A 26,679-nucleotide genomic window follows, 5' to 3' on the forward strand; every position below is an offset into this window, starting at 1 on the left:
GCCAAGTCACACAACATTAACTATAATAATAAAGAAATCGCAGTAAGGAACCTTAGATTTGGCACGACTTTGTCTAGATTTCATTACTTTTTAGAGATAAACAAGCAGCTCCATCGAGACTTGGCTAGTTTTTTACAGAATGTTTTTGGTGGGGTTTCACTTCTTTTTGTAGAAACGTGGGCTTATTGATTTATTTTATTAGACTTTCTTATTTGACACAGTTTTTTTCTTTTTAGGAGTAGTTTTTTTATTATTATTTTGTTTTCTAATCAGGGTCACCAGGTACTCCAGATCTTCGATTATCCTAGTTTTCCCTTTATGTGGCCATTAAACCTTAACTCTGTACCAAATTTCAGCTCTCTGAATTTATGGGAAGTACTAGTTCTATTTTGATGATCATGAGTGAGTGAGTGAGTGTCATAAATGGGAAACTTTGCCTTCGCTTAACTTCGGAACTAAATGACCTACAGACTTGAAATTTTGGATTTTAAGTATGTGATTATAGCTTACTGGATAACGAAAATTTCTGCGTTCTGGTCTTATCCAGAGGTTCTCAAATAGGGGCCTGAAAATGCGGCGAAATGGTTCCAGTAAAGGATGGTACGGCAGTGTTTGCTTCGCGCTCCACTTGGCGGGGGCACTGCCGTGCCCCCAGATTCAACCGGTTCGGAGATTAAACCTAATATTCGTTTAAATTGAACTCTCGTGCCGAAGTTATTTCCCTCGCGGGTAAACTGGGCCCAGACGTTGACTTTAACAGACAAATATTGGCTTCAACATCGCAAATAACCCGGCAGAAGATGTGTGCAGAACGTGTATAATATTTAGTATTAATGGAATAATTATTGTTTCGTGAAATAACGAAGGTTGGTTTGGCGATTAAAATCTCTAACTTATTATTCTCATTATTTTCGAGCGAAATAGAAACAGCGAATATTGAAATTATAGCTATTTTCAATACCAAATCTTATTTAGAACGTGAATATTAATAAAATTTTAAATATCCATTAAAATATCACTTATAACTCACATATTCTAGGAAAAATAACCGTGCTCATAAAATACTTCGATATCTCATATGATATAATTGCATTTGATTGGCTTTAGGGACACTTTTTGTTGACTGACTCTATCATATATTTGCATCCTTTCATAGCTCCTGACCCATGATGATATTTACCACGTCATTCAATGCCACAATAATATATGGGTCTGGCTCGGACCAGGGGTTTCGCGAGTTTTCGTATTATTAAGAGATAAAGCGTCTTAATAATAAAGAAAACCAATGGTTAGGATAGGATACATGGCATGACACGGGCAAGGGCAGCGTCCGCTCGGTGTACCCCTTACATTTCATTAAAGTATCATCAAGGACCCTACGTTTTGACTTCGGCTCTGCGCACGCCTCTTAAAAGTTCGGAACACCATTGTTTCGTGATGGGAATGACAAGAAAACCAATGGGTATTGGGTACATTGGCGTGTATATTAGGTGCATTTTTACCACAGCTAACCCCTTTGACTGTAACAGTCAAAGGGGTACGTGAAGATAGTTAATGTGCAAAAAGGTTCGAAAGCCTCGGTGAATGTATCCTAAAGAGGAAAAAGCTCGGGCTATCATATATTATGGGATCTTTCATAGGATCTGACTTGTCATGTCACGTTATATCAATGCTACGTAATTTTTTGTGACTGGGCCGGTGCAGGGGTTTCGTGTTTCGAGAATTTCAGTATTATATAAAGTGATAAGGCGTCTTAATAGGAAAATAAGCCAATTTATATGTTTGCTTGGTTTTTACTGGGACAAAAATATAAAGGGGCGCATTAATAATTTTATGTGCAAAAAATGTTTCAGGTCCTTGATGATATATAAGTACCTAAGTAATTATGCACTCTTATTTGACTTTAGAGTCAACATTTTTGCTTTAAAATTACGGTAAAATCCGCTTGAGACGATTCTGACGGGACCGCACCAAAACGCATTTCAAATTTTAAACGACAAAACGTATTCAAAATGTAAAAAAACAAGTTGCAGGGCCTGGGGGCCTACCGCGAAAACCGAAATTCGCAAATTGCGGGGATCTTTCTTCTTTTACTCTCACTAAGACGTAATTAGAGTGACAGAGAAAAATGCCCGCAATTGACGAACTTCGATTTTCGCGGTTATTGTCCAGAGTGTTAAATCACGCATAATACCTACACGCGGAAAATCGCATCATAATGGTCGTATTAAGCCGAACTAAAGTTTCTGGCCGAACGTTGTTTTATTTACGGTTTTTCAACTGTATGAAATTCTTAATTTTATTTTCATTGAAATGGGCCCCACAGTCATCCGACTTACAAATTGACTTTTTTCTACATTTATCAAACTCATTGAAGTTCGAAGTTCTGAGACAACGTCGCTTATTGGAATGCTTTTAGCGGCGCCACAGATTGAAAAAGTTTTGACGTGTTCTAGAAAGCGTCAAACTTGCCAGGTATTTTAAGTATATGTAATGTAAGTACATTGATTTTGTTTACATCAATAATATTGGTATACCGAGTTTCCTTTAAGTAAGTATTAAAATATTGTACAGTATAGAACAATTTATCCGAGTATTAAAACTTCAAAGCGCAAAAGAAACTTAATCTCCCTTTGTCCCTTACGATCACGATTTTTTTTACCGGAAACTAGTCACTGTGTTTGGTTTGATATCATGTATTTCAGCTTGATATAATACTAGATGCGCAAACGTTTGACGCAATGACGTGTTTGTATTAATATGTGCGTAATCATAGTAAACACTAATTTGTTTATAATAAACAAATTGATTTCTATTTGGCTTTGATAGCGTCAGTTGCACCTACCGGCAACAGAATTTTAATAATCACTGGTATCATGCAAAAGTAATAGGTATTATAACTGTGTTTATAATTACAACATTTACAACCTTCATAGGTTATTGACTTCGCCAAAATATATTTATATTGATCTAATTGGTTTTTAAGTAGGCATAGTAACTTACAATTGAAATATTAATTAAGAACTGTATGTGTGTAACCGTTTTATTGCGACTTCATTATTGAGTGGTACATGCAAGTTATTAATTAATACCTATATATAAATACATATTTAATAAAAGTAATACGGTATATCTTATTTGTGCCAAAATAAAAAAGGTCAAACTCTGATCATTCGATAGATTATTGTAATAACTTATAACAAAAAATATTATACTCCTTTAGATTAACTTGATCAACTTAGCTTTAGTAAAATGCGAGTCATTTAAAATGAAGAGATGTATACATTTTTCTCTTAAAGTAAAACCCTATAGCGCAATTTTTCTATATTTTGCTGCTAAGAAAATAGCTCACTGCTTTTAACATTAACACATTTAATACCTGTAAAAAAGAATACTTTGCCGGTGCACCGTTTGCAACGAAATTGCGCCACAATAGCGAATTGTTGAGAAAATACGTTCGGTTTCACGCGGGGCGCGCGGGGGGCAACTTCCACTTTATATTGTAAAGGATAAAGCCAGCTCGCCACTCGTTCACAGTATCCGCTGCATAGTCGATCATTTCATTCACAGTTTGTGGCATTACGCTTACTTACTATCGTCGCGATCGGAAGGAAATAAATTAAAAAGTTTCGTGCTCATCCTTTAAATTTGAAATTGGAACGTTGTAGTATCTGTTGTTATCATTCCTAACTTCGAATGTTTTTTTCTCGTCTAAATAGAAATTTTATAGTGATTGTGACCGTGTACCATGCTTGCATAGTGCAGTGCCCTTTCACGTTCCGTTACTCTCTGCTTGAGCTTAAAAGCTGAAGCCATGTCTCTGCTATGGATGAGCGCATTTAATCTAGGATTAACAGTTGGTGCAACTTATGCAGTTGTTAAAGCGTGAGTACCTTATTTTTATTTTTAATATTTTATTTTTTCAATGGCTAAAGGAGTAGGCAATACACATTTAACAGTTTTCTTTTCAGTCGCATTTTTTAAATTACTCTTTTAGAAAATAAACATGTAAGTAGGTAAGTTAACTTTATCGCTAAGCTTTTGGGATTTGTCTCTTGGATGGGACTTATTACGGATGATATCAACAACGACAACGTATTTCCAATAAGTACTTGAACCTATTTGTTTATTGTAAATTTTTGTTACTTATTGTTTATTTAGTTTAGGACATTACATTTTTATATCACGTCGACGGCAATCATGGTAAGCTACCGTAACATATGTGCGCCTGCCACTCCTGAGACATGTGCGTCCGAAGTGTCAAATAGGCACAATATAAAGATTATTTAAATTGGGCGCTGTCAAATACTGGGACTGATGCAACTCACACTCTTTCCTACTTATTATTCGACTTAACCGCACTTCTAACCCACACGAAAGAAGCACTGTAAAAAACTGTGTTGATAATTGTGTTATACCCAGTTTTTATAACATCCTCGACGTTTTTTAACAAGACCGACTGATCAATTACGGTATAACTAGTTTAAAAGGAAGCTAGCTTGCTAACTCCGGTCTGCACTCATGTTACTTTAAATCTAAAAAGAGGTAATAGCGATCTCATCCCTCTATACTATATAATATTTAAATACGAAACTTAGTACTTTTACAATATAATATTATAAATACGAAAGTAATTCTATCTGTTATTTTTTTATGGGTAAACTACTAAACCGATTTTGATGAAAAATGGCATGTGAAAATCTTAAGACATTGAGATGAACATAGGTTCCTTTTATATTCGCCCACGTGCCCCACTATCCACTTATCCCTAGAATTGGCGTAGGCTCTAGTTTATACGAAAGCGACTGCCATCTGACGTTCCAACCCTGAGGGTAAACTAGGCCTTATTGGGATTAGTCCGATTTTCTCACTACGTTTTCCTTCGCCGAAAGCGACTGGTAAACATCAAATGATATCCCATCCCTACACGTCACACACCCTCTACATATCGATTGAATAAATCTTATCCAGAAATTTTGACGCACTTATAATGTATTTTTTTTTATTGTAAGTACAATCAGCCGTAAAAGTACATGGCGAATTTTCAATGAATTCATTCATTATATTATATCTCCATGCAATTCCGCAGCTCATTGTACAGAGTAAAGTTTTACTTATATAGTATGGTACGTATTTATGTCCTTGCTACTATTTCTGTCACAGACGTTCGGTCTTCTAACAAATACAAATACTCTTTATCTACACACATATCATAAACCCTCTATGATGCCTTCAAAATCCGTAAATAATGGCCAACATTACGATAAACTGTTGTTGTTACAACAATTTTTTTATCTTTGAAAATGTAGTTATAGCTTCATAACTCACTTTGTTCGTTTCTTAAACCCACACTCGTGTATTTTAATGTCCTTTATTATGTAGCAGTCACATAAACTACTATTACTGCATACCACAATACAGAGAATACAGCAACGTCAGCAACTCAAGTAAGAGGTAAACAACATACGGTCTTGTAGTTAAAAAGCAATCTCTAGTACTAACTAAGTTAAGTAGGGCCTTTTTAAATAAATTATATTAGTTATTTGCATCACGCCTTGTTCGTCCATATTTGACCTCTGACCAGTGTTGATGAGTAATGCTCCCAAATATTGTCAACACTGGATTTTACGTAATCGCTGTGCATTCTGCTGATGTGAAAAAGAACAGCTACGTAATCTTAATGGTAAATAAGTTTTATCTATCAGTTACTTATTATTCATAGGTAGCGTAGCGGTAGATACTTAATAAATATTGGATATAAAATAATAGTAGAGCTGTCGAATCTAGAGCGAAGCGGAAATTCCAGAATATAATTCTAAGCGTACTGTGAGATTCCAGCTGGAATCCTGAGCATATTGAGGGATTTAAATGCCTCTATGAGATATAAATAATTTTGCTACGGTGTACCTACCATTCTAAAATGGGACCTTTTTCTCAAATGTCATATCAAGCTGAAAAGTTACTGTTAGTACCTTGCTAATACATTGGGTTAACTTCGAAAGCTGGGTAATTTTGAAAGTAGCACACATCTATAAAAAACCATAAGCAAATCACACTTTAGCAACACCAACACGTTTCTGCAATGTTAGCAAGGCATCGTTGATTACTGTGGCTACAATAGAAATTGCTTCTAGTTTAAGAAAATAATCGCCATTTTCAAATTACCTCACTTTCAAAGCTATCCCGATGCAAGGCGGAGCATAAAATGTAGTTTTAATGATGAGGGAAGGTTTTTATGAGCGTCGTACCCCCGTAATCTTAAAGGTCGGCAACGCACTTACAACCCCCGTGGTGGGTGTCCGCTCGTTTGCCTCCTATATGATAAAAAATGCCACTAGAAAGAGTGCACAGTTGTACATACGTACTTAGTATGTATCTAACTCTGCCCTCTTCTTTTGTCTACCTTGCAAGAATGATTACATTTTACAACTTACCGTTGCTTTAACTTGTTTGGTATTGGTGCTTTAAAATCGTAAATAGAGAAATAAAAGTACCCTTTTTAAATGGCGTAGTTTAGTCATTAATTTTAACAACATTCAATAAAATCGGTCTGGGAATTTTATCGCTTTTAATTAGGCACCGCGATAAAACGATTACATTTTTGTTTATTGAATTGTAATAATTAACCTTTGTTATTTCAATTTGTTATTCAATGTTTCCGTTGGAATTACTCGAATGTCCGTGCAGACTTTAAAAGTTTCAAGTTTTGCGATTCACAAACAAAATTTAAATGCGTTTCAGTTTGAAGTCGTGGCTGCAAATGGAAACAGACGGCTTCTAAAACTAAACTAATTTTCTTTTAGTAATGGTAAAGACGGGTGTTAAATTTAATTGTGGCTACATTGTACCTTGGCGTACCTACGAGGTAATCTTAGCTTCAAGGATCCTGCGGCTAACCTAACATTCTATACCTACCTACTCAGTTTACCTAGACTATGTTAAACCAGAGCGAAATACCAAACCTGGACCTTGAGATACTTAAAAGGATACCATTTGATGTGACTGTTATTAGTAGCTTCCCGAAATTTCGAGATTTTTTCACCAGTCTCGATATCGGATTCGGGCCCAATTCTTGAGAATTCCCGGGAGCATGCCCTAGTAGATACCTATTTTTTATCTATTAACATCCACTGCTGAACATGGGACTATCGCAAAAACTCCATTAATTTATAGTTACATTATCGAATCGAAATTAATCGAAGAGTAGTTAGTTTAGGCTTCAATGAAAACACTTTCATTTTTCCATATAAAATAATTCAGCAAGCAATGTAAGTATCACTACTTTGTTTTAACTCAAAACGTCGCATATAATGACGCGACGTCACAACGGTCACAACTGACCGTGATGTACGAAATACAGTATCGCTCGAAAAAATTCCAAAATAAATTTTGCACTGAGAGTTAAGACTAAATTAAAAATAACTCTTCGTAATCGTTTTATAACACTAAAACCTACGACTAGTTTAAGTTTACGGTTATATAAAAAATACAGACTGGTATAATTTGTACCTAGCTATAATTTAACATTAGTTAATCTATGAGTTGTTAGACAATACAATATGCAACGCAAACTAATATTTATTGCAGACTAACATTACCGTACAACATCAACATACTTACGAATGTAAACGGATGCGCATTGTTTCTAATTTTATACAAGCTCTAGTCTTTTTTGCACTTGCGTTGTTTAACCGTGCTCACTCGATGCCGGACTTTAACGAACTTGCTTTTGCGATTTTCATTTATTCTTGTCTCTTTACTGGCAGGATGCGTTATTTTTAACCATATGTCCGTTCATTTCGTGTGGTATGATTCTCATGTAATTTTTGATGTCCTAAGCTGTAAGCCTCAAGCAAAATTAACGTTAAAAACAACTAAATGACTACTACTTATTCGGACCCGTCCAATTCAATTATGCAAGTTAATTAAATTTAATAATTATAAAGTAGGTAAAGTTCATTACATTATAAAGTTAGCAAATCATGATTTACCGGTCTGTAAAATCGTTTTTTCATATATGCAACTTGTCTGCATCTACACTGCAACTCTCTCCTTTCCTACTTTTAATGATCTCGTTTCTCGTAATATACTATTTTATTTTATGCAACCGTTTAAATTAGACGACGCGTCTTTCAGAGGTTACCGTTTTAATTCCGTTTTATATGTAGTTGAAGGTGACGTGTGTACTTGGGTAGGTACGAGTATGATACCTTCTCCTTATCGTATTATGTCTTAAACTCCTTTAAGACACGGACGGGAAAGAGCTTATACCTACGAAACTTTTATGTACTTAAGAAATATTTATGTGTGTGTTTATGTTTATTTTATTCAGTTTTTCACATAAATATTTCTTAGACATTAAATTTTCGGTTTAATGCATATGGGACTTGTTTTATCGATTAATCGCTAATTGAACTTTCTTGCTTAACAGTTAAACACTATTCCATGACTTCTGACACATATCAATATTAGTGCTCAGACATTTAAAATCTTATATGATTATTTTTGTACAAGTAGGTATTCCATTTATCTAAGCCAGTTATGAAAAGTACTTTAGCCGCGATGGTTTTCTAGTATAATATAGCTTAGTTTTGGGCCTAAAGCTGGAATAAGTAATTACATAGCCAAATATAAGCCAAGTGTATGATCAGTCCGTAATTAATCCATAAAATTAACCCTCATATTTTTTATATAAATATTATAAGACATTATTACACAAATTGACTAAGCCCCACAATTAGCTCAATAAGGCTTGTGTTGTGGGTACTTAGACAAAGAAAACACCCAAGACTCAGAAACAAATATTCGTGCTAATCACACAAATTAATACCCTTACCAGGATTGAACCCGGGACCATCGCCTTCATAGGCAGGGTCACTGCCCACTAGGCCAGACAAATGTTGACTACTGTAAATATCGCTGTCAAAATTTTGACATCACTTGAAATGTCAGCGACAAGCCTGCGGTAGGAAGATTCCTAAGGACATTAATTAGTTCCATTACCATTGTTAATTGGTTACTTGACACATGTTGAATATTATAACTAAATTTAGTTTAATGGATAGAAAATGAGCCATCCATTATAAAAAAGTGGAATTTAAAAAATTATATTGAGATTATAAAAAATTACAAGGCTCCAAAGTCTCAAAAAAAAGTTTTATTTGTCCTTCAAAAATAGAAAAGAAAATGGTACCATTCGATTCCTTACATTTTATTGAAACATAAATTGTATGACAACCATAAGTACACATAAACGCAATATTTCAGGCTCAAAATGGCAATTTCCTTGATCTTCCATACATTTAGGACAGACTTATGTGATGTGACGTCACATCACATCATTTTGTTAGAAGCGTCGAGTGCGAGCGTCAGACTTTAACTTTCATTTCTGACCTTTGTGTTGCTTAAATGCCATGAGTCCCATACAGACATTTGATCCTCAGGAAAATCAAGATCGTTTGACATTATTTACAAAAAACTGTCAAGTAGCCAATTAAACGAATAGTAAAAAGTTGAGTCACTTGGTTGCGATCTTGACTTTGTAACTGTTTACCGGAGGCAAGGTCGCCGCGACCCTGGGGCAAGTTCAAGGATTTGGCACACATATTTATTCACTGCTGGGTGATATAACTCAGAAGGCATCGAATTCCGGATGGGAATTCGAACCGTTTGCAAATTTGAGACAGACTTGCGAATTAATTTACTTATTTTCAGGCAATTTAGATAGAAACAAAACATACAGAACCTAGGTTGTTTTCGCATTGTAGAGCATATTTATATTTTGCATAATATTAAATTTTGGAAAGGTAAGAGCAGAACATCCTCTTCATTTGATGTAAGATAGGTGTTTTCCTTAGAACTATATGCTGGTTCCATTACTTTATTTACATTGCTATTGGAAAAGCAAAATGTGTGAATGTGTTATTTATTATATTTGCCAATTTTCTCATAAACCATGAAGCCTTTAAGGAATAAGGAAGCAAACTATTGGTATGTTATTTCCTACGATTTATAGAAATATAATTACGTAAAAACATATAGATCGTGTCATTCACGAAGACGCGAGCCTTGACTCGTATTATCATGTCTTTAAAGACTAGATTTGACAAATCTGCGCGTCATCGTCAATGCCACGAACTATACTAGCAAAACTTGTCTAAGCCGTTCTTGTGAGAAGTGTTTGCCTGGCTATGGACTTGTATTATTAAGAGGCTGTCAACACCCAATGTCCTTGAAATTGATGTTACTTAAACAGTTTTTTAAGAAAGACTATTTGTTTTAGTCAAGTAAGAAAAATATATATACATATTAATTTTGCACGTTGCTCTATTGACAGTAAAATAACCCTGTTCAGGGCTTTTTGTACCACTTTTTACACGTGCAGCCTGTGGAGCAAATTTACAAAAAAATCGTACAAGGCCCTACAAATTCAATATAATAATGCGTTCCGGGTGTTGATGGGGCTGCCGCGCTTTTGCAGTGCGTCACAGATGTTCGCTGACGCGCACGTAACATGCTTCAAAGCAGCAATGCGCCTGCGAGCCGCATCGCTGGTACGGCGCGTGCGCGCCAGCCCCAACACCATCCTAACTATGATTGCGGATAGGATCGACTGTCCGTACATAATGCATTGTTGCGGGCTTCATAAGCCCAGTAACGGTGAATGGTTATGATTTTAGTTAAGATATTTATTGTTACTAACATAGGTTTTAAGTTTTATTGTACATAACTAACATTTTATGAGCCACATGCGCTTGAAATAAACGGTAATTTAATTTAATTTAATTTAATTTAATTATATTTCAAAGACCGTGGTTGTACTCGATACATGATTGAACGAAATCGGCCCGATAGAAAATAATAGCAAATATTGGTCTTAAAATCACAATTAAACGGTTCTATGTCTTTATTGTTTTGACTTATGGGTCTGCAATTAAAATCACAATTTCAAAACATTGACCGTGGTTGAGTAAAATATTACACTAATAATCCACTTTTTTTTATTTAAATATTTTTCTTATTATTCCCTTGCCCAGGCCCAGTAACATGCGACAGTGCTATCTCATTTACTCCGATAGAAATAGACAGTGTGCGCGCTTTAGGTATCGACAGCCTCTTAAATAACTGTGCATGAAACATTGCCTAGGAATTCTATAACGAAAGCATTTTTCACAACTTAAAAACAATTCATACAATTATTTAGCTTGTTTATTTACATATTTTGTTACTACTTACACTAAAATTGAGACTTGCGAACTACGTGTTATACCGACCCACATGTCGGTTTGTAAAAAGAAAATCGGTTTAGAAACTTTAGGATATTGAACAAAATGTACGAGTTTATTACTTTAGTTCAGTTATTTTTTTTATTACTCAACGAGTTCGGCTCAGGGATTATTTTTCATACAATTTAGCCGGTATTCAATTCCGGTATCTCTGTTGTTTATTTATACATATTTTTGCATTTCACTTAGGTAATTTGTTAATTAATTGTCCTTACCTAATTACCATTCTAGAATATCCAAGAAATATTAATATTACGCTACGTGTTTTTTTTTATATTTTTAGTTATGACGACCGGTTTGGCCTAGTGGGTAGTGACCCTGCCTACGAAGCTGATGGTCCCGGGTTCAAATCCTGGTAAGGGCATTTATTCGTGTGATAAGCATGGATATTTGTTCCCGAGTCATGGGTGTTTTCTATGTATTTAAGTATTTATAAATATTTATATATTATATATATCGTTGTCTAAGTACCCTCAACACAAGCCTTATTGAGCTTACTGTGGGACTTAGTCAATTTGTGTAATAATGTCCTATAATATTTAGTTATACCAGTAACGATCCCTGGTTCGGCTAGTTTTTTTTTTTCAGTGTAATTTGATAAAGTTTAATACTCGTATGTATCAGATCTGATGTTATGATTATGAGACTTGCTTAATGAGACTAATTATGAGTTTAAAAAAATAAAATAGTAGCGCAGCAGCAGCAAAACTAACTAATAATATTATTCCTGTTACCATTTTCTCCCTTTGACTAGTTTAAAGGAAATGACTTGGTCCGTAAAAAAGTTTATGATGTCGATAATACCCGCTAGTAGCTTTTTAACGACCTCTGAGCTTGCTTAATGTAAATATATATTTATTTCATGACATCTTGTTCACGTAGATGCAATGGTATAAGGGTTAAAATATGTTGAAGAAGCGAATGTTGCTTCTCCTAAACTGATTCGCATGAACTATGAAATAGAAAGAATGTATAATTAAGTAGGTAGATGGAATGTTTCCGTGTTTGGTGTCTTTGAGCGGCAGAGAGAGAAAGGGTTCGGTTAATACCTGTACATTCTTATCCTTTTACTTTAACCAATTCCTTTAATGTGTTAAGCCATCGCGTCGGTAGCCTATCCTGAGCACGAGCACTTATGTTCAAATCGACTCATTATTAATGGAATTCATTCATAAATTGACCATGCCCTTTTGCAGCGGGGTAAACAGTACATAAACTAGTAGTGTTAGCAGGGCTAGCTGTGAGGGCTAGTCTTCTGCCTATGTACGTCACGCGAGGGGTGCGTGGCTCAGTGGAGTGCATTCACTCGAGGCAGTCGCTGAATCCATTCGCACCACTCCGTAACTCTCGCAATCGTGTTCAACTTCGAACCACTGAGCCACATCGGCTCTTCACATTGGTTACCAAGCTCTCATCATTAATCCAGTATAATATGGCCTACGATCAAGAATAGTTTCTACAGATCATGAGGCCACATTGAAACTGGTTTGTCTGGCAGTAAGCTAATGGAATTCAACTCTGATGCATTACCGCAGACTTTTCACGAGAACCTAATGTAATGTAGCACGTGAAGTACTTTGTTCTCTCGCTTGCATTTGAGAAATAAAGTAGCTACCTATGCATGTAACATATCGGTTCGTAATAATTTTACTTTACTCAATACTTGGTAAAGTTGAAAGCTGAAACTGTAAAATGATTCTACATTTTCAGGAAATAATTAAATAGATTAATTTAGTACGGGTACGGTTAGTTATTTAGTATAGGCATACTTCAACTCATACTCAGTTTTCAGAGCCTGCTATAAATTTAAATACGAGCAATTTTGTTTCTGGAATGTTGCCATGAGAGTCATGAAACACAGGGCTGATATTTTTGTCGCCGTTAAGCACGCACGTCGCGTTACGACCAAACACAAAGTATTGTGTATGACAGCCGTTTATTTAGAGCTGTCTACAGCAGTGTCGTGAATCTGATATACGTTATGAATTGTTACAGTTTACCTAAAACAGCACATTGTCAGTTTATAGCTTTCCCGAGAATGAAGCTTTACAATGCTGTATTTTTCGTAAAAGGGGTTGCATTGAGTAAATGAATGAATTGATGGTCCCACATTGACTGTTACAACATGTTATATAACATTGTTTGGCAGCCTGACAGGGACAACATAATAAAACATTTTCAATACTATCATGCTGTCCCTGTCACACGATTTTACATAATGTTATATAACAACCAGTGTGGGACCACCATTATGCCAAAAGGTTATTAATTTAGATAGATTAAGTTTGTTTAAGATTATGCATAGCATTCATTTGATCGCATAACTGTTTTAACCTTTTCGACGCCAATGACAGATATATCCGAATCTCAGATCCAACGTCAACGACGGATTAATCCGTCACAGACCACAGAGCAACATAAACCTACGTGCATATGTGCATAAAGTTCAATTTCGGTTTTGACACTTCGGTGACGTGGCGTCCGAGTGACAGCTTTTGTTTTTGACACTGCGTCGAAAAGGTTAACAACTATGTATTTCTTACTTGGATTTGAAAGTCTGTCTTTAAAAATACATACATTAAATATATTAAAAAGGGCTCTTAATAATTTGTCTCTTGCACGACTCGCAACACAATACAATATAAAATATTACATAGCGCTTGACGAAAAACTGCGTTATAACGCAACGGCTTCGCTCACACGGATTTGCATGGCAAAGCGAAGCGGAGCAGCATGAAAATGAAAACATTGCAACCCGGCGTGACACGACACGTACACGTTACACGGCTGCCTGTCCAATGTGGCACTTGGAACTAAACGGCTTAACCTACAGTACCGAATAATATCAATTTTCAGTTTAATATACTAACATATACGGTTTGCTTTGCTTCCAAACCTTTGCGTGCATTTAAAACCTTTTTAAGCTCCATGTGTGATCTTCCAAAGTAAACTATGGGCATCGATATATTTATTTGAACAGTGTTAAAAAAACAGTGAATTTATCAATTTTGTTTTCATAAGCACCGACAAAATCAACTAATCAGAAATTTTGTTAAAAACGTTACATGCAAAGTCATTCTAATTCGTTTGTCCTGGTGTAATTCACTTCTATTGACACAACATGGAATATATTCGTAATATAAATAACTGTGCGAATTTCATAATATTTATATTTAGATTGCGTTACTTCTGTGTTAGTATGTTTGACCTTTGATTGTATCTGCTTTCTCTTTAATACCGAATTGCATACCATTCGATTGTTATCTCGAACAAAATGCGCGCATATTACAAGAATCTTTCAAAGGAATCTTTTGCATACTGGAATGGGCGGGCGAACATATTTAGAGATTGCTTTCATGAATGTATATACTCATACGCCAAAGACAAAAGTGTACTTGCAAGCTCTCGTTTTAGTCGTTTATGTTCATTAGGTAAAGTTTTATGATAACGCTTTCGCTCTTATACTGGAACATCCCAATCTATGGATTGTATCGCTATATGTATTATTGAACCTTAGTCTGTCCACACCACAAGAGTTTACCTTTGTTTGCGGTAATACGGTTTTGTAAAACGCTGATTAATAATTTAATACCTACGAGGAACTGTTATCGTTATTTACTTGTGACAATATTTCTCGAGTTTCAATAAAATGTTATTTGTACCAGGTAGGTACCTGTAATTTTTTTAGACGGCGCTATTTACAACTATCGTGATAATCCTTGAATTCGAGGCAAGTAAGCGAAAGTTTAGCACCAGTTGTGCTCGTTATGCAGGGATAAAAGTGCCTGGTATCAGAATGGTTGTCACGACTTAAATGTACAAACTAATTAGTAATTACGTACTAGTTCATGGAAACTTGGCCAAATTTGATGTGATCTGAGTTTCTTGATGTTTTGCACATGGGTAACCAAATTAAGGAGACATTGACGAGATTTAGTAATTGTAGTATCTCTAATTTACCAACTAGCCAAACACTAAAATACGGTGCGAAGGCCAAAATGTATATAGGGGAATATTAACCTACCGTGCCCACATTTGTCAAATAGCACCTTTTTAGTAACGGAAATTACAGGTTTCTACTACTTATTGCTTGGGGGCACTTTCACTATCTCTGTCTTGAAATTAGCTGCCTCAAACTGACCGGTACCATAAATCACCCCGATTTTCCTAAATTGATACGTTTTCGCTACCTCGTTATCTATGCTCAAGCACGTTCGGGAATCAACTCTCTGCGGGCGGAGAATTTTGGATAGCCCTTGTTTTCCAAGTGAGCTGGCAGTTTTCTGATATGAATGAAAAGAGAGTTTGAAAGAATCGATTATGGAGCGTTTCCATAATCAATTCTTTCAAACTCTCCTTTGATATTCCGGCTTCATAAAGTGTACAGTGTTCATTAAAAAAGAGTTTGTTGTTTTCATATTGATTTAGTCTGCACATAACCAATCTATTCCGATATTCTGTCCATTTATAATTTTCAAGTTTTGATACTAACACATTCATCTGGGGGAAAGTTTCTTGAGTGGCAACTAAGGTACAGAATAACGCAGCCTGGTCGGCCAAGATTGCAGAACATAGTTGGATGAGGGCAGCAGGGCAGCACGTCACCTATCCTTGTGGACATACTTAGAGGAGGCATATTTGGCAGCACAGTGTCTATATCGGTAGACTTGATGATCAGTCCGTCTCTAAGCTCAACATCTGTCAACAACTTACAACTTTGCCGTTAGTGCTGGGGGAAAAACGGAGGTAATAACACACAGACGAGTGTTTTCCTCCCAGTTCGAGATAGTTAATCGCAGTTCCTATCGCTCGACGGACGCAGTGATTGTTCTGAAACTACGTCAATTTGCCGAGGATAACTTTTATACAAGTTTAGACAGTCGATCCGATATAGTACTAAGGTTACGAGACGTTCACTACCCAGCAAGTAACAAATGCAGTTTTGAGAAAAGCACTAAAGTCTTTTTTAACCTTTTCGTCGCCATTGACTTGATATAAAGTCAGTACATTTCGTGCCCCACACGCCACGACTTCATATCCTGACCAAAAGTCAGGTTTATTACTTCATTGACGTGGCAGCGAAAAGGTTAACTAAAAGGCGAATTTATAATATTTGAACATTAGAGTTCGGTAGTTCCTTTGTGGTTCATTAGAGTTTTAAAGAAAGTGTTGTACAGAACTCCTAGTGTAAATTATGCGATAGCGTGACGTAACGTACGCGTTTGCGTTAAGTCTCATTTTGTATGGGATTTTGAGTTACCAAAATGTCCCGCTTGGAGCGCTGTTTCTAAATCCCATACAAAATGAGACTTAACGCAAACGCGTACGTCACGTTTCGCTATCGAATAAATTTACACTAGGGGCTCAGATGTAGTGAACAATCCTTTGCCATCGTATTTTCGCGGAAACGTATTTGTCATCCTACTTCAGTCAACCTCAGTATTTTTTGTTCTGGGACTGACTGACATAGCATAACACGTTCGTGCGTTTACGTGATGAAGAATGTTATCACATCTGTATAACATTCTTAATTACTTTCAAAAGTAATGCTCAATTCTTTACATGACTATTTGTGCATTTGTCAAACGAAATTCTTGTTATCGTGCATTCTCGATAAGATGCTACTGTTATAAAGATTCAATTAGAAATAAACCCTATATTGATAAGGTTTATTTCTAATTGAATCTGGCTGGAATTTCCAATGGAATCTAATTGAATGTGGTAGAATATCGAATATTGAATCGATAATAATAGTACAGTTGGGCTGAAACATGAACGTAAACGTTTTAAAACTTTTGTATATAATCCGTAAACCTTAAAGTTACTTCCACCGTTTTCCGGGTCGTCTCCCAATTCCCACAATCTCCGGTAAATAATTTAGTGCCGTGTCCGAGTCATCAATCATTTTAGGTCGGGTATGGGTTTATCTGTAACTTTATATACAATGTTGTCTATAGCTTTCCAATTATTATTGAACCATACTTGCTTTCTCGATAGCCGAAGCAGGAACTTATTTATTACCGGGACCTACGTTTTAACAAATAAATAAAACTTACAAATAGTCCGCCTTATAATTGTTATGATGATATCCATGAAAAACCTGTATAAGCCTGTCGTTAAAAAACCCACCCTTGTACTGTATTTTATTCAATTGAAAAACCTAAGTAGTATTTTATTCTACAGTGTGTTCGGAGGAACATTCCACGTAAACAGTTTTATCAACAAAAGATTTTTTTAAATGCCTAAAAGCATTAACTGATTCTAAGGAATCGATATATGTAGACACTTCAATCAATAATCATTACCTTTTATTCATTACTTAGACAAATAGATTATTCTACTCGTCAAAAATATAACCCGGTGTTTTCTGTCGCGCTGTCTGGCAAAAAGTATATACTTAATAAAGTAGTACATATATCGTAGCGGCGTAGAATATTGGAATGCCAAAAGCTGCAGTAAAACAAATAGACAACTATAAATATAATATGTATAAATACTTAAATACAATGAAAACACCCATGACTCGGGAACAAATTATCGTGCTAATCACACAAATAAATGCCCTTACCAATATTTGAACCCGGGACCATGGGCATCATAGGCAAGATCACCCATTAGGCCAGACAGGTCGTCAAAATTAAGGACATAAGGACGTAGGCTAGACAAAACTGTTTCCCTATTGTTAAGCATGTAGTAGTTGTTAGTACAGGGGGCCTAGCCAAGATGACGATCGTACATCATCGCCAAACGAAAAAAGAAAATAAAAATAAAAATAATGTTTCGGAATGACACATGCTACGTAAACTCACGTGACTGTTTCCATACTTTAATCATAATTATTTATTATTAATTGAATTACAACAGATTGTCGCTGCATGGCTAATATCGAAAAAAATATTAATAAGGCAAGTCCCTACCGTTCGATTCGTATCGTCGATTTGTGGTTATTCGTTAGCGTGTTCGTTGGCACTATTAGATTATTCTACAGTGTGTTCGGAGGAACATTCCACGTAAACAGTTTTATCAACAAAAGATTTTTTTAAATGCCTAAAAGCATTAACTGATTCTAAGGAATCGATATATGTAGACACTTCAATCAATAATCATTACCTTTTATTCATTACTTAGACAAATAGATTATTCTACTCGTCAAAAATATAACCCGGTGTTTTCTGTCGCGCTGTCTGGCAAAAAGTATATACTTAATAAAGTAGTACATATATCGTAGCGGCGTAGAATATTGGAATGCCAAACGCTGCAGTAAAACAAATAGATAACTATAAATATAATATGTATAAATACTTAAATACAATGAAAACACCCATGACTCGGGAACAAATTATCGTGCTAATCACACAAATAAATGCCCTTACCAATATTTGAACCCGGGACCATGGGCTTCATAGGCAAGATCACCCATTAGGCCAGACAGATCGTCAAAATTAAGGACATAAGGGCGTAGGCTAGACAAAACTGTTTCCCTATTGTTAAGCATGTAGTAGTTGTTAGTACAGGGGGCCTAGCCAAGATGACGATCGTACATCATCGCCAAACGAAAAAAGAAAATAAAAATAAAAATAAAAATAATGTTTCGGAATGACACATGCTACGTAAACTCACGTGACTGTTTCCATACTTTAATCATAATTATTTATTATTAATTGAATTACAACAGATTGTCGCTGCATGGCTAATATCGAAAAAAATATTAATAAGGCAAGTCCCTACCGTTCGATTCGTATCGTCGATTTGTGGTTATTCGTTAGCGTGTTCGTTGGCACTATTAGATACAATCACTGTTACGTATTCCGGGGCATATCTATAGTAGCATGTCACTGCGGTGCGGAATATCAGAATGATGGCTGCATCGTTTTCATTAAATAGACAATGGCCACCGCAGGCCGACGTCCGTTGATAGCTCTGTACATAACGAGCGAAATGTTAGACCACAGTCAAAGGCAGTTTATTTATCTGCAATCTTGTCTTCTCTTCTCATTCATGTATTAAATAATATTGGTTGATACTTGCACACGTAATAACTTTAAAAAAAAATTGCATAACATTCGTTTGAACAAGTGGTATTGTAGGTAGATTCGGACCATTTTGAGGACACGTGTTGATTACGCAAATTGTTTATGCGACAAAAATTATTTATGAACTGAAACCATTGCCGCTTCACTGAAAGAAATGTTTGCCTAAAAACAGTAACAATATAATAAATAAGATATTTCGTTACTACTTACATAAAAATTGGGACCTGTGAAATTATGTGCTACGCCGGACAACAGCGGTGGCAGCATGGTTGAATTTTTATCGTCACTATGTATGCCTGTCACTTTCGCACTAAGTACCTACTTGTTAGAACGTGCTACAGCAGGTCATCGGTCGGTTTGTAACAACAAAATCGGTTTTAGTATATAGATCAACATTTATTTCTTTATTAGGTAACTTAAGTTCACTTATTTTTTTAATTACTCAATGAGTTCGGTTCTTTTTTCAGTGTTTTGTTTCGCTGGTACCTTTTCACCCAACATATACAAAAACCATTATCGTTCGTATCAGTTATCGTCTCATAGAAAATTCGAATTTTGCGCTTTTTTCTACTGACAAAATTGACAGACTATAGTTCTTCTAGGCAAAACGTCCTACTTTGTCGCTTGCCATAAGGACACCTTGACAGGTTATTCATACAAAGATACAAGCAAATCTCGTCCATGGTAACCGACAAAGTGGGACGTTTTGTCGGCCGCGGTCACAATTACTCATAAAGTCATGTCAGAAGTGAACTATTTTTCAACGGTGGGAGGGCGGGACATTTTCCAGCGGGAGTCGGGCCCGTCACTGCGGTATTATATCTAATTAGTTACTGCATCTCATCTATTCACTGCAAAGTAATTATTCTATTGAATTAATCTAACGAAGTATTCCACGCGACGTTCTCTACATTAGTGGCACCATTAATCCTATTTAGCTTGAATGGCTTCTGCGATGGGCTTGTCACTTTCAGAATTTGTTGAATGGGAATATATTCGCTCCTATTTGATTACATGATGGTCGTGGAACGTCACGCTTATGAGTAGGAAAGCTGGAATAATATGACCTCGTTCTTCTTCTACAGCTGCAGGTACTTAATGTTTCAATAACAACTAAGCCAGTGGAATTATATCTTTGAACACCTCGCCAAAGCTAAATTATAAATTATATTGTATAGTTTATAGCACTCACTACAATGTAAAAGCTATCGCAACAATAATTTAGTCCTAGATAGTATCTCTACGTCAATTAATTGAGATCTCTGCTAAATCTACAGTAACATAGTGCTTCTGTAATCTACAGAGAGCATACATTTTAGATTCACTGACAGCTTGACGGATTACTTTTCCCTGCGCAGTTATCAGCGTATTCACTTTCGTACACGTTTTATATTTATTACATGTTCCCAGCGGACTAATTAATGTATGTATTGTTAATAATTCTAGCAAAAACGAAAGCCGTGTTTAATCGTTAGGGTGGTCCAAAAATATAAAGTTATGAAAATTCCTTTACCATGTCACCACGATACAGGCCTAGCCTAGTGTGGGACCACTGAGCTAGTTATGTAATTTTATCTTCTTTCTTTTAATAAACGATTTTTTTTTTTTTATATATTTTTTTTTATGTAAAATCTTCGCTGGTCTCAGGTGTTGTTGAGGTGATAAATAAGAGTGGACTGTAGTATAGACGCTGGTTTACTTCCAAAATTACAAAATACAAAAAGTGGCATAGTGAATAGTCGTTGGGGAATCGGATAACAACCGTAAGTTTTTAAAAGCTCTGTAAACTGTCAACGTTTTGAATACAAAATTGCGATACTTAAATTTGAACATAGAGATTTGAATTATGCTTGAATTTATACAATTCATTGAATATTTTAATTACAAAATATGCAAATTGAATATAATTAATTATGAGATTATTTGATTACATGAAATTAAATTTATATAAAAATTTACAAAGATTATTTTTTATTACACTATGTAATTAGTTCCGTTACAACGAACAAGGATCAAAAATGGGTGCATTTTTGAACGTTTCGTAACACACACCAGTTTTTTTTATTCCAATATTCATAAAAAGTATCCATAGCAATTGAACATCATTTACAGGTCGCTATGAAGAAAAAATACTGCCATACAAAATTGTATGAAAATAAATTGACCCATAAATGTCTTTTCCTACTCCTCTACTGTTATCTGTCATTTATGCATTCATTAACACGAATATAAGAACATACATAAAAGGTTTCAAGAAAAGTCTATATTGTCTATTCCTCATAAAAGCTCTTGTGCTTTTAATCGCTATAACTCACGCCACTCGCCTTTTTTGACCCTTCTTATACAACTGTTGCATAAAATACTATTAAGGGCTCTTTATACGTTTTATTTATTAGTTATAAGTATGTTAAAAAAATGGCGGTCGATTTCGTTACTTTTATGTTACTTTGAATTTTTTTATTTGTATGAGGATATTGCAAATTACAAAATCATAGTGACTAAATAATGAGTGAACTTTTGGCACATAGATTACTATTCTATAACACCATAAAAGGAGCCTGGTGCAGATAAAATCTATTCCACTTTTTTTCTCCATACAAAGTTGGACCCAGGGATCGGAAACCGGTATTTTTTGTATGGGAACGAAAACGGTTATTTCTTCGTTCTTTGTTAATTATTTCATTTCTAACTAGGCAATCTAATAATGCGAAGTCGTTATCTAACAACACAATTGAGTTACACATTTGGAGTATAAAATAAACCAAAACATATGATTATCCTGTCACTTTTAATGACGAAATAAGTGGCAGATTGATCGCAGTAATTGATCGTGGTAACGAATGTCACTCATTTTATCAACGTAATCGATAGTGACAGCTCCAGTGTCAACGCCGCAGCAGCAAATCCGGAATGCAGCTGCAGTCGCCATCCGTATATCACTTTTATAAATGTGATCATCATCTTCCTCACGTTGTCCCGGTATTTTGCCACGGCTCATGGGAGCCTGGGGTCATCTTGACAAGTAATCCCTAGAATTGGCGTAGGCACTAGTTTTTACGAAAGCTACTGCCATGTAACTTTCCAACCTAGAGGGTCTTCTTCTTTGTCGTTGTACTCTTTGCAGAACCTACAGGGTAAACTAGGCCTTATTGGGGTTAGTCCATCGTTTCCTAACGATTTTTTCCTTCACCGAAAAGCGACTGGTAAATATCAAATGATATTTCGTTCATAAATTCCGAAAAATTCATTAGTACTAGCCAGAGTTTGAATCCCGCCCGCTCTTACCGCTAATAGGTCTCCAGCTTCACCGTTATAAATGCGTATAAATTCCACTTTTTTTTATGACAAAAACGTTATTTTTGTTGTGGAGTGGCGAGCGGTTTCAGGCTCCTATAAAAGAGTTGTGGCAAAAGTGACCAGAGTATTTACGATCTTACATCAAAGAATTGCTTATGACCTATAATTGTAAAGGGTCCATAAAGAGCATCTTCAAACATCTAAACAAAGTATAACACTGCGCTTCCATGGCCAATAGAAAGACTTCACGTGACGTTAACTTTAACGGCGCCGTACCAACGATAATTGCTTCCAAACTAATAAATCATTTTATCTAAGAGTCGATGTAAACTCAAGAGCCATGAAAACGGGTGACTATACACAGAATTTGAGTACCAAATGACCCGTTAACAATTCTCCGAAGTATACCTTAAAGGCAGCTCTTTTCTTTCGAGCAGCTGTCTGCAGAATTGTTTCGCATATTGCCGGAACCGATCGAGTGAGTTTTATCAGGTTTCCGGGACGTAAAATAACGAGTCTCAGCTATATTTTCAGTTCAACGGAGCTGTAATTTTCCTCAAAGTGTCACAATATAGGCATAGTTTTCCGTAAAAACGTAGAGCCGCCTATAGCGCAATGAAATGGAAATCAGAAGTGTTGAAATTCATAAGCAGAGCTATTATGAAAATGTCAAAACGAATCCATCAGTATGAAATTAAATGAAGACCTGCGTATGACGTCTTATTTTTAAATAGTAACATACAAGCGTATTCTAATTTTAGATAGATTAGATCCATATCTAATCCCGAACCTGTTATTAAAATTAGAATCCACATATTTAAATATATAACTTTTCTATGCAAATAAATTATTTGAATCTTTGATATGTCGGAGGAGTCAAACTGCCTCATTTCAGTTACTCTGATAAATTCTACTTGGTTGAAAGTGCAAAAATAAGTGAAACTTTGTTTTATGTTTTATTTTGTGTATGGTCGAAAGTTATTTAGCGATTAATCTTATTAGAATACACTTCGAGCCCCTATTGTATATAATAATTTGCATCATCAGATATTGTTCCATGTCCCCATGGACAGGAGTTCAGTGCCGTAAGTACCAGGGTAGCAGAGCCGCCAGGAGGTTCGAGCCAGTCCCGCCGCGGCCGTCGCGAGCGGCGGGTACGCGCGCAGGCTACCCCTATCCGAACATATCGGCTATATCAAGGGATCGAAAGTGTCACACGTAATGCTACGTAAACTATCATGTGCTCAAATAAAAAGTATACTTTTCTTGGCTAATGTTGACGTGAGAAATAGTGTTTATTTTACGCTTTGATTTAGACACATTTCGGATTATTTTTGACTAGCTAAATACCATCTAACAGCAAGTTGCAAAAGTACATGTATATTAAATGAATGGATTCATAAAGTTTCTATGGAATTTTACAGTTAGGTGTATAGTATATCTACATATCATATTGGCTATATATGAAGGGATCGAAAGTATCAAACGTAGTCTTTGTCATGCTCGTATCAAGTGCGTGTACCTACTTTGGTTCTGATAAAAATATAGTTGTCTAGAGTTGTTCTGACAAAAAATGTATTTTGGTTTTTCATTAAGGCTTTGATTTAGGTACCACAGCATATTTATTTTTCCTCTTCGATTAAATACCACACACAGAGATACGCACGGAGGCTAACCCATCTAAGTACCTATATCGGCTACGTGTGACGGGATCGAAAGTGTCAATAAAAGTAATCTCTGCCATGCCACTGCGGTCCTGATTTCGGTGGAGATAATAGTAGATGTGGCCGTCTCGGTGTTTTATGTCAACATTGATTTTATGAGCAAATGCTAAGTTACTTGAAGCTTTGAAAAAATAAATACTATGCAACTGGCTGATATTTGTAATATAATAACAAATCTTTCCTTGAAAAGTTTACGAGTACTTATTATAAAATGTCGGAATAACTTGGTTGTTGCTAGGTCTCGAGGAATCTGAGGACTATAAAGTGGTATATAATCAATTGCATAATATTAATCAGGTATACATAGTAAGTATAGTTACGCCTAGTCTTCCTTAACGGATTTTGACCGTTCTCACCTCGTCGTCTGTTTTTCCGCGGTCTCTCACGAATTCAAATACGTCCTAAAACGCCAATCTAAATAAAATAGTCATTATGCGGGGTACGACCCATTCTTGTTGATGCACATTATGTAAAAAAGGGGAAAGTTTTTCAATCTACGTCTTTGTTATTTCGTCTCTTTAACCGACTTCAAAATTGCGGTTCTCAATTCGACGGGGTTTTTGGTTAAATCTGAACTGAACGCCCTGATACTAATTTACGCTTTTTGATAGATAGTCATTTTCGATAGACATTAAATGATATCAGCAACCTAAAACTCGGTTACAAAGCCGCACCCGCAAGTAATATGCCAAGACGATGTCACAAACAATTGTTTAACCGAGTATGAACCTTCTTGCTTTCCATTAAGTGTCTTTAAGGCAATGAAAAATCTTACTTTTATACGATAGTACCCTGAATCCACTGCAGTCGCTTGTAATTACGTCCTGTTTAGTACAATGACGAACGAGTTATGTAAAAACAAAGCTTTGTAAAAAAGAGCGCAATTTCCAAGCACACGCTTGGCAGTAATGCTCTTTTTCTGTGTGTAATGGAATGGCTATTTGATAAGATGTAGGCGTGTGTGCTCCTTCACTCCAGGAAGGGTTAATGTAGTGTCAAGGGCAGAAAGTTTGTGATTTATTACGACCGCAGCGCAAGCCAAGCGACTCTTGTATAATGTCCCGGGTACGCAATTAATACACCGTATTAGTATATTAGCACTTTACCCGAGTTACCATTTCTCGTATCATTATTTCTTGTCACAATTGAGTACCTACCAGCTGGGCTTACGGGTCGCGCAACCGAGTTTAATGTGGATAGGTATGTACGTCGGAATTAAGTGGCTTGGTTTCGTTCGTTATATTTCTCGCCCCAGTGTACGTAAGAAATATTAAAAATTATTAACTAAGGCAGTGGTTCCGAAAATTGACTGTGTCCGACCCACCTAACAAAAGCTGCTAAATTCGGGACCCAGCTCTTGGTCATCTTAAATAGGGAGCATGTTTTATTATTAGTACTGGCTTAACTTAACTGGTTAACCCGATCGGTCGACAGTCGTCTTATGTTCCAGGGCCCACTCAAATATGACCCATTGGTGGGTCGCGACCCATAGTTTGGGAAATGCTGTACTAAGGTATGCTCCCAATGCTCGTCACTGTCGCAGTACATGTCATCTTTAAACTTACATAATTAACAATATAGGTGACAATAGGGCGTCATCTATTGGACATTAGCATGACGAGAACTGAGATGATTACCTTTCGGGCAAATGGCAAATACGAGTAACCCACGATTCATGTTGAAAGTAATCATGCGATTTCGTCCAAAGTCCGTGTCAAACGAACGAATGGCATGCCAAATCAACTTGGATTTGGCATGCCATTCGTTCCTGTGAATTCCAGGTTTTGATATCGTTTTGTGGTAGTCTATGTATACAGCAATATTGTTACTCGTACTTGTAACTTCCCACAATACCTTCCGTGTTTGGAGCTTGATAATTATCATGGTACAATTAGCACGGTAACTAGAACATGTTAAATAGAAACTGATTGTGGAACTTTGCTAAATGTCAACGGGAGAGATCTGTGCTTTGCTGTGGCACAGAGATTAGGTTTAAGTATAATTTACATAACTGTATTAATTATACACTATCAAATATAATTAAATAATGTATATTTATTAACTGGATAATTTTAAAAGGATTTTAATGTACTTAGGTCATAAGTTGTGTCAAAAAGGTTTTGACTGATAAAAAAAGTTATAGGTTGCGATTGGTTAATGAGTTCGCATCACGCGCGCGATTGGTCGTAACTAGTTGCGTTAGACAGCACGATTGGCTCGAATTCCTGACTGACACCGCTGAAGCGCTGAACTGATTCTTAGTGCCCGTAAGGCCCGTCCTTAAATATATGTCAATGTTTGAAACCAAATCTATAGTCATCTTCCTCGCTTTGTCCCGGC

General features: G+C 36.0%; 1 protein-coding gene across 3 annotated transcripts in view; it reads left to right on the plus strand.

Annotated features, from left to right (window-relative positions):
* Positions 1 to 26,679, plus strand: part of LOC133529207 (flotillin-2) — a 405,995-nt gene that overhangs the window by 365,505 nt on the left and 13,811 nt on the right. The window contains exon 1 of one of the 3 annotated variants that reach the window (XM_061866876.1): positions 3,530 to 3,885. The exons of the other annotated variants lie outside the window; for them this stretch is intronic. Coding sequence (XP_061722860.1) covers positions 3,870 to 3,885 — 16 coding nt within the window. The 5' untranslated portion in view covers positions 3,530 to 3,869. Of the gene's footprint in view, positions 1 to 3,529; positions 3,886 to 26,679 lie in introns of those variants that run through there. 3 annotated transcript variants of the gene reach the window in all.

This window comes from Cydia pomonella, chromosome 20, assembly GCF_033807575.1.
Source record: "Cydia pomonella isolate Wapato2018A chromosome 20, ilCydPomo1, whole genome shotgun sequence".
Taxonomy (NCBI): Eukaryota; Metazoa; Arthropoda; class Insecta; order Lepidoptera; family Tortricidae; genus Cydia; species Cydia pomonella.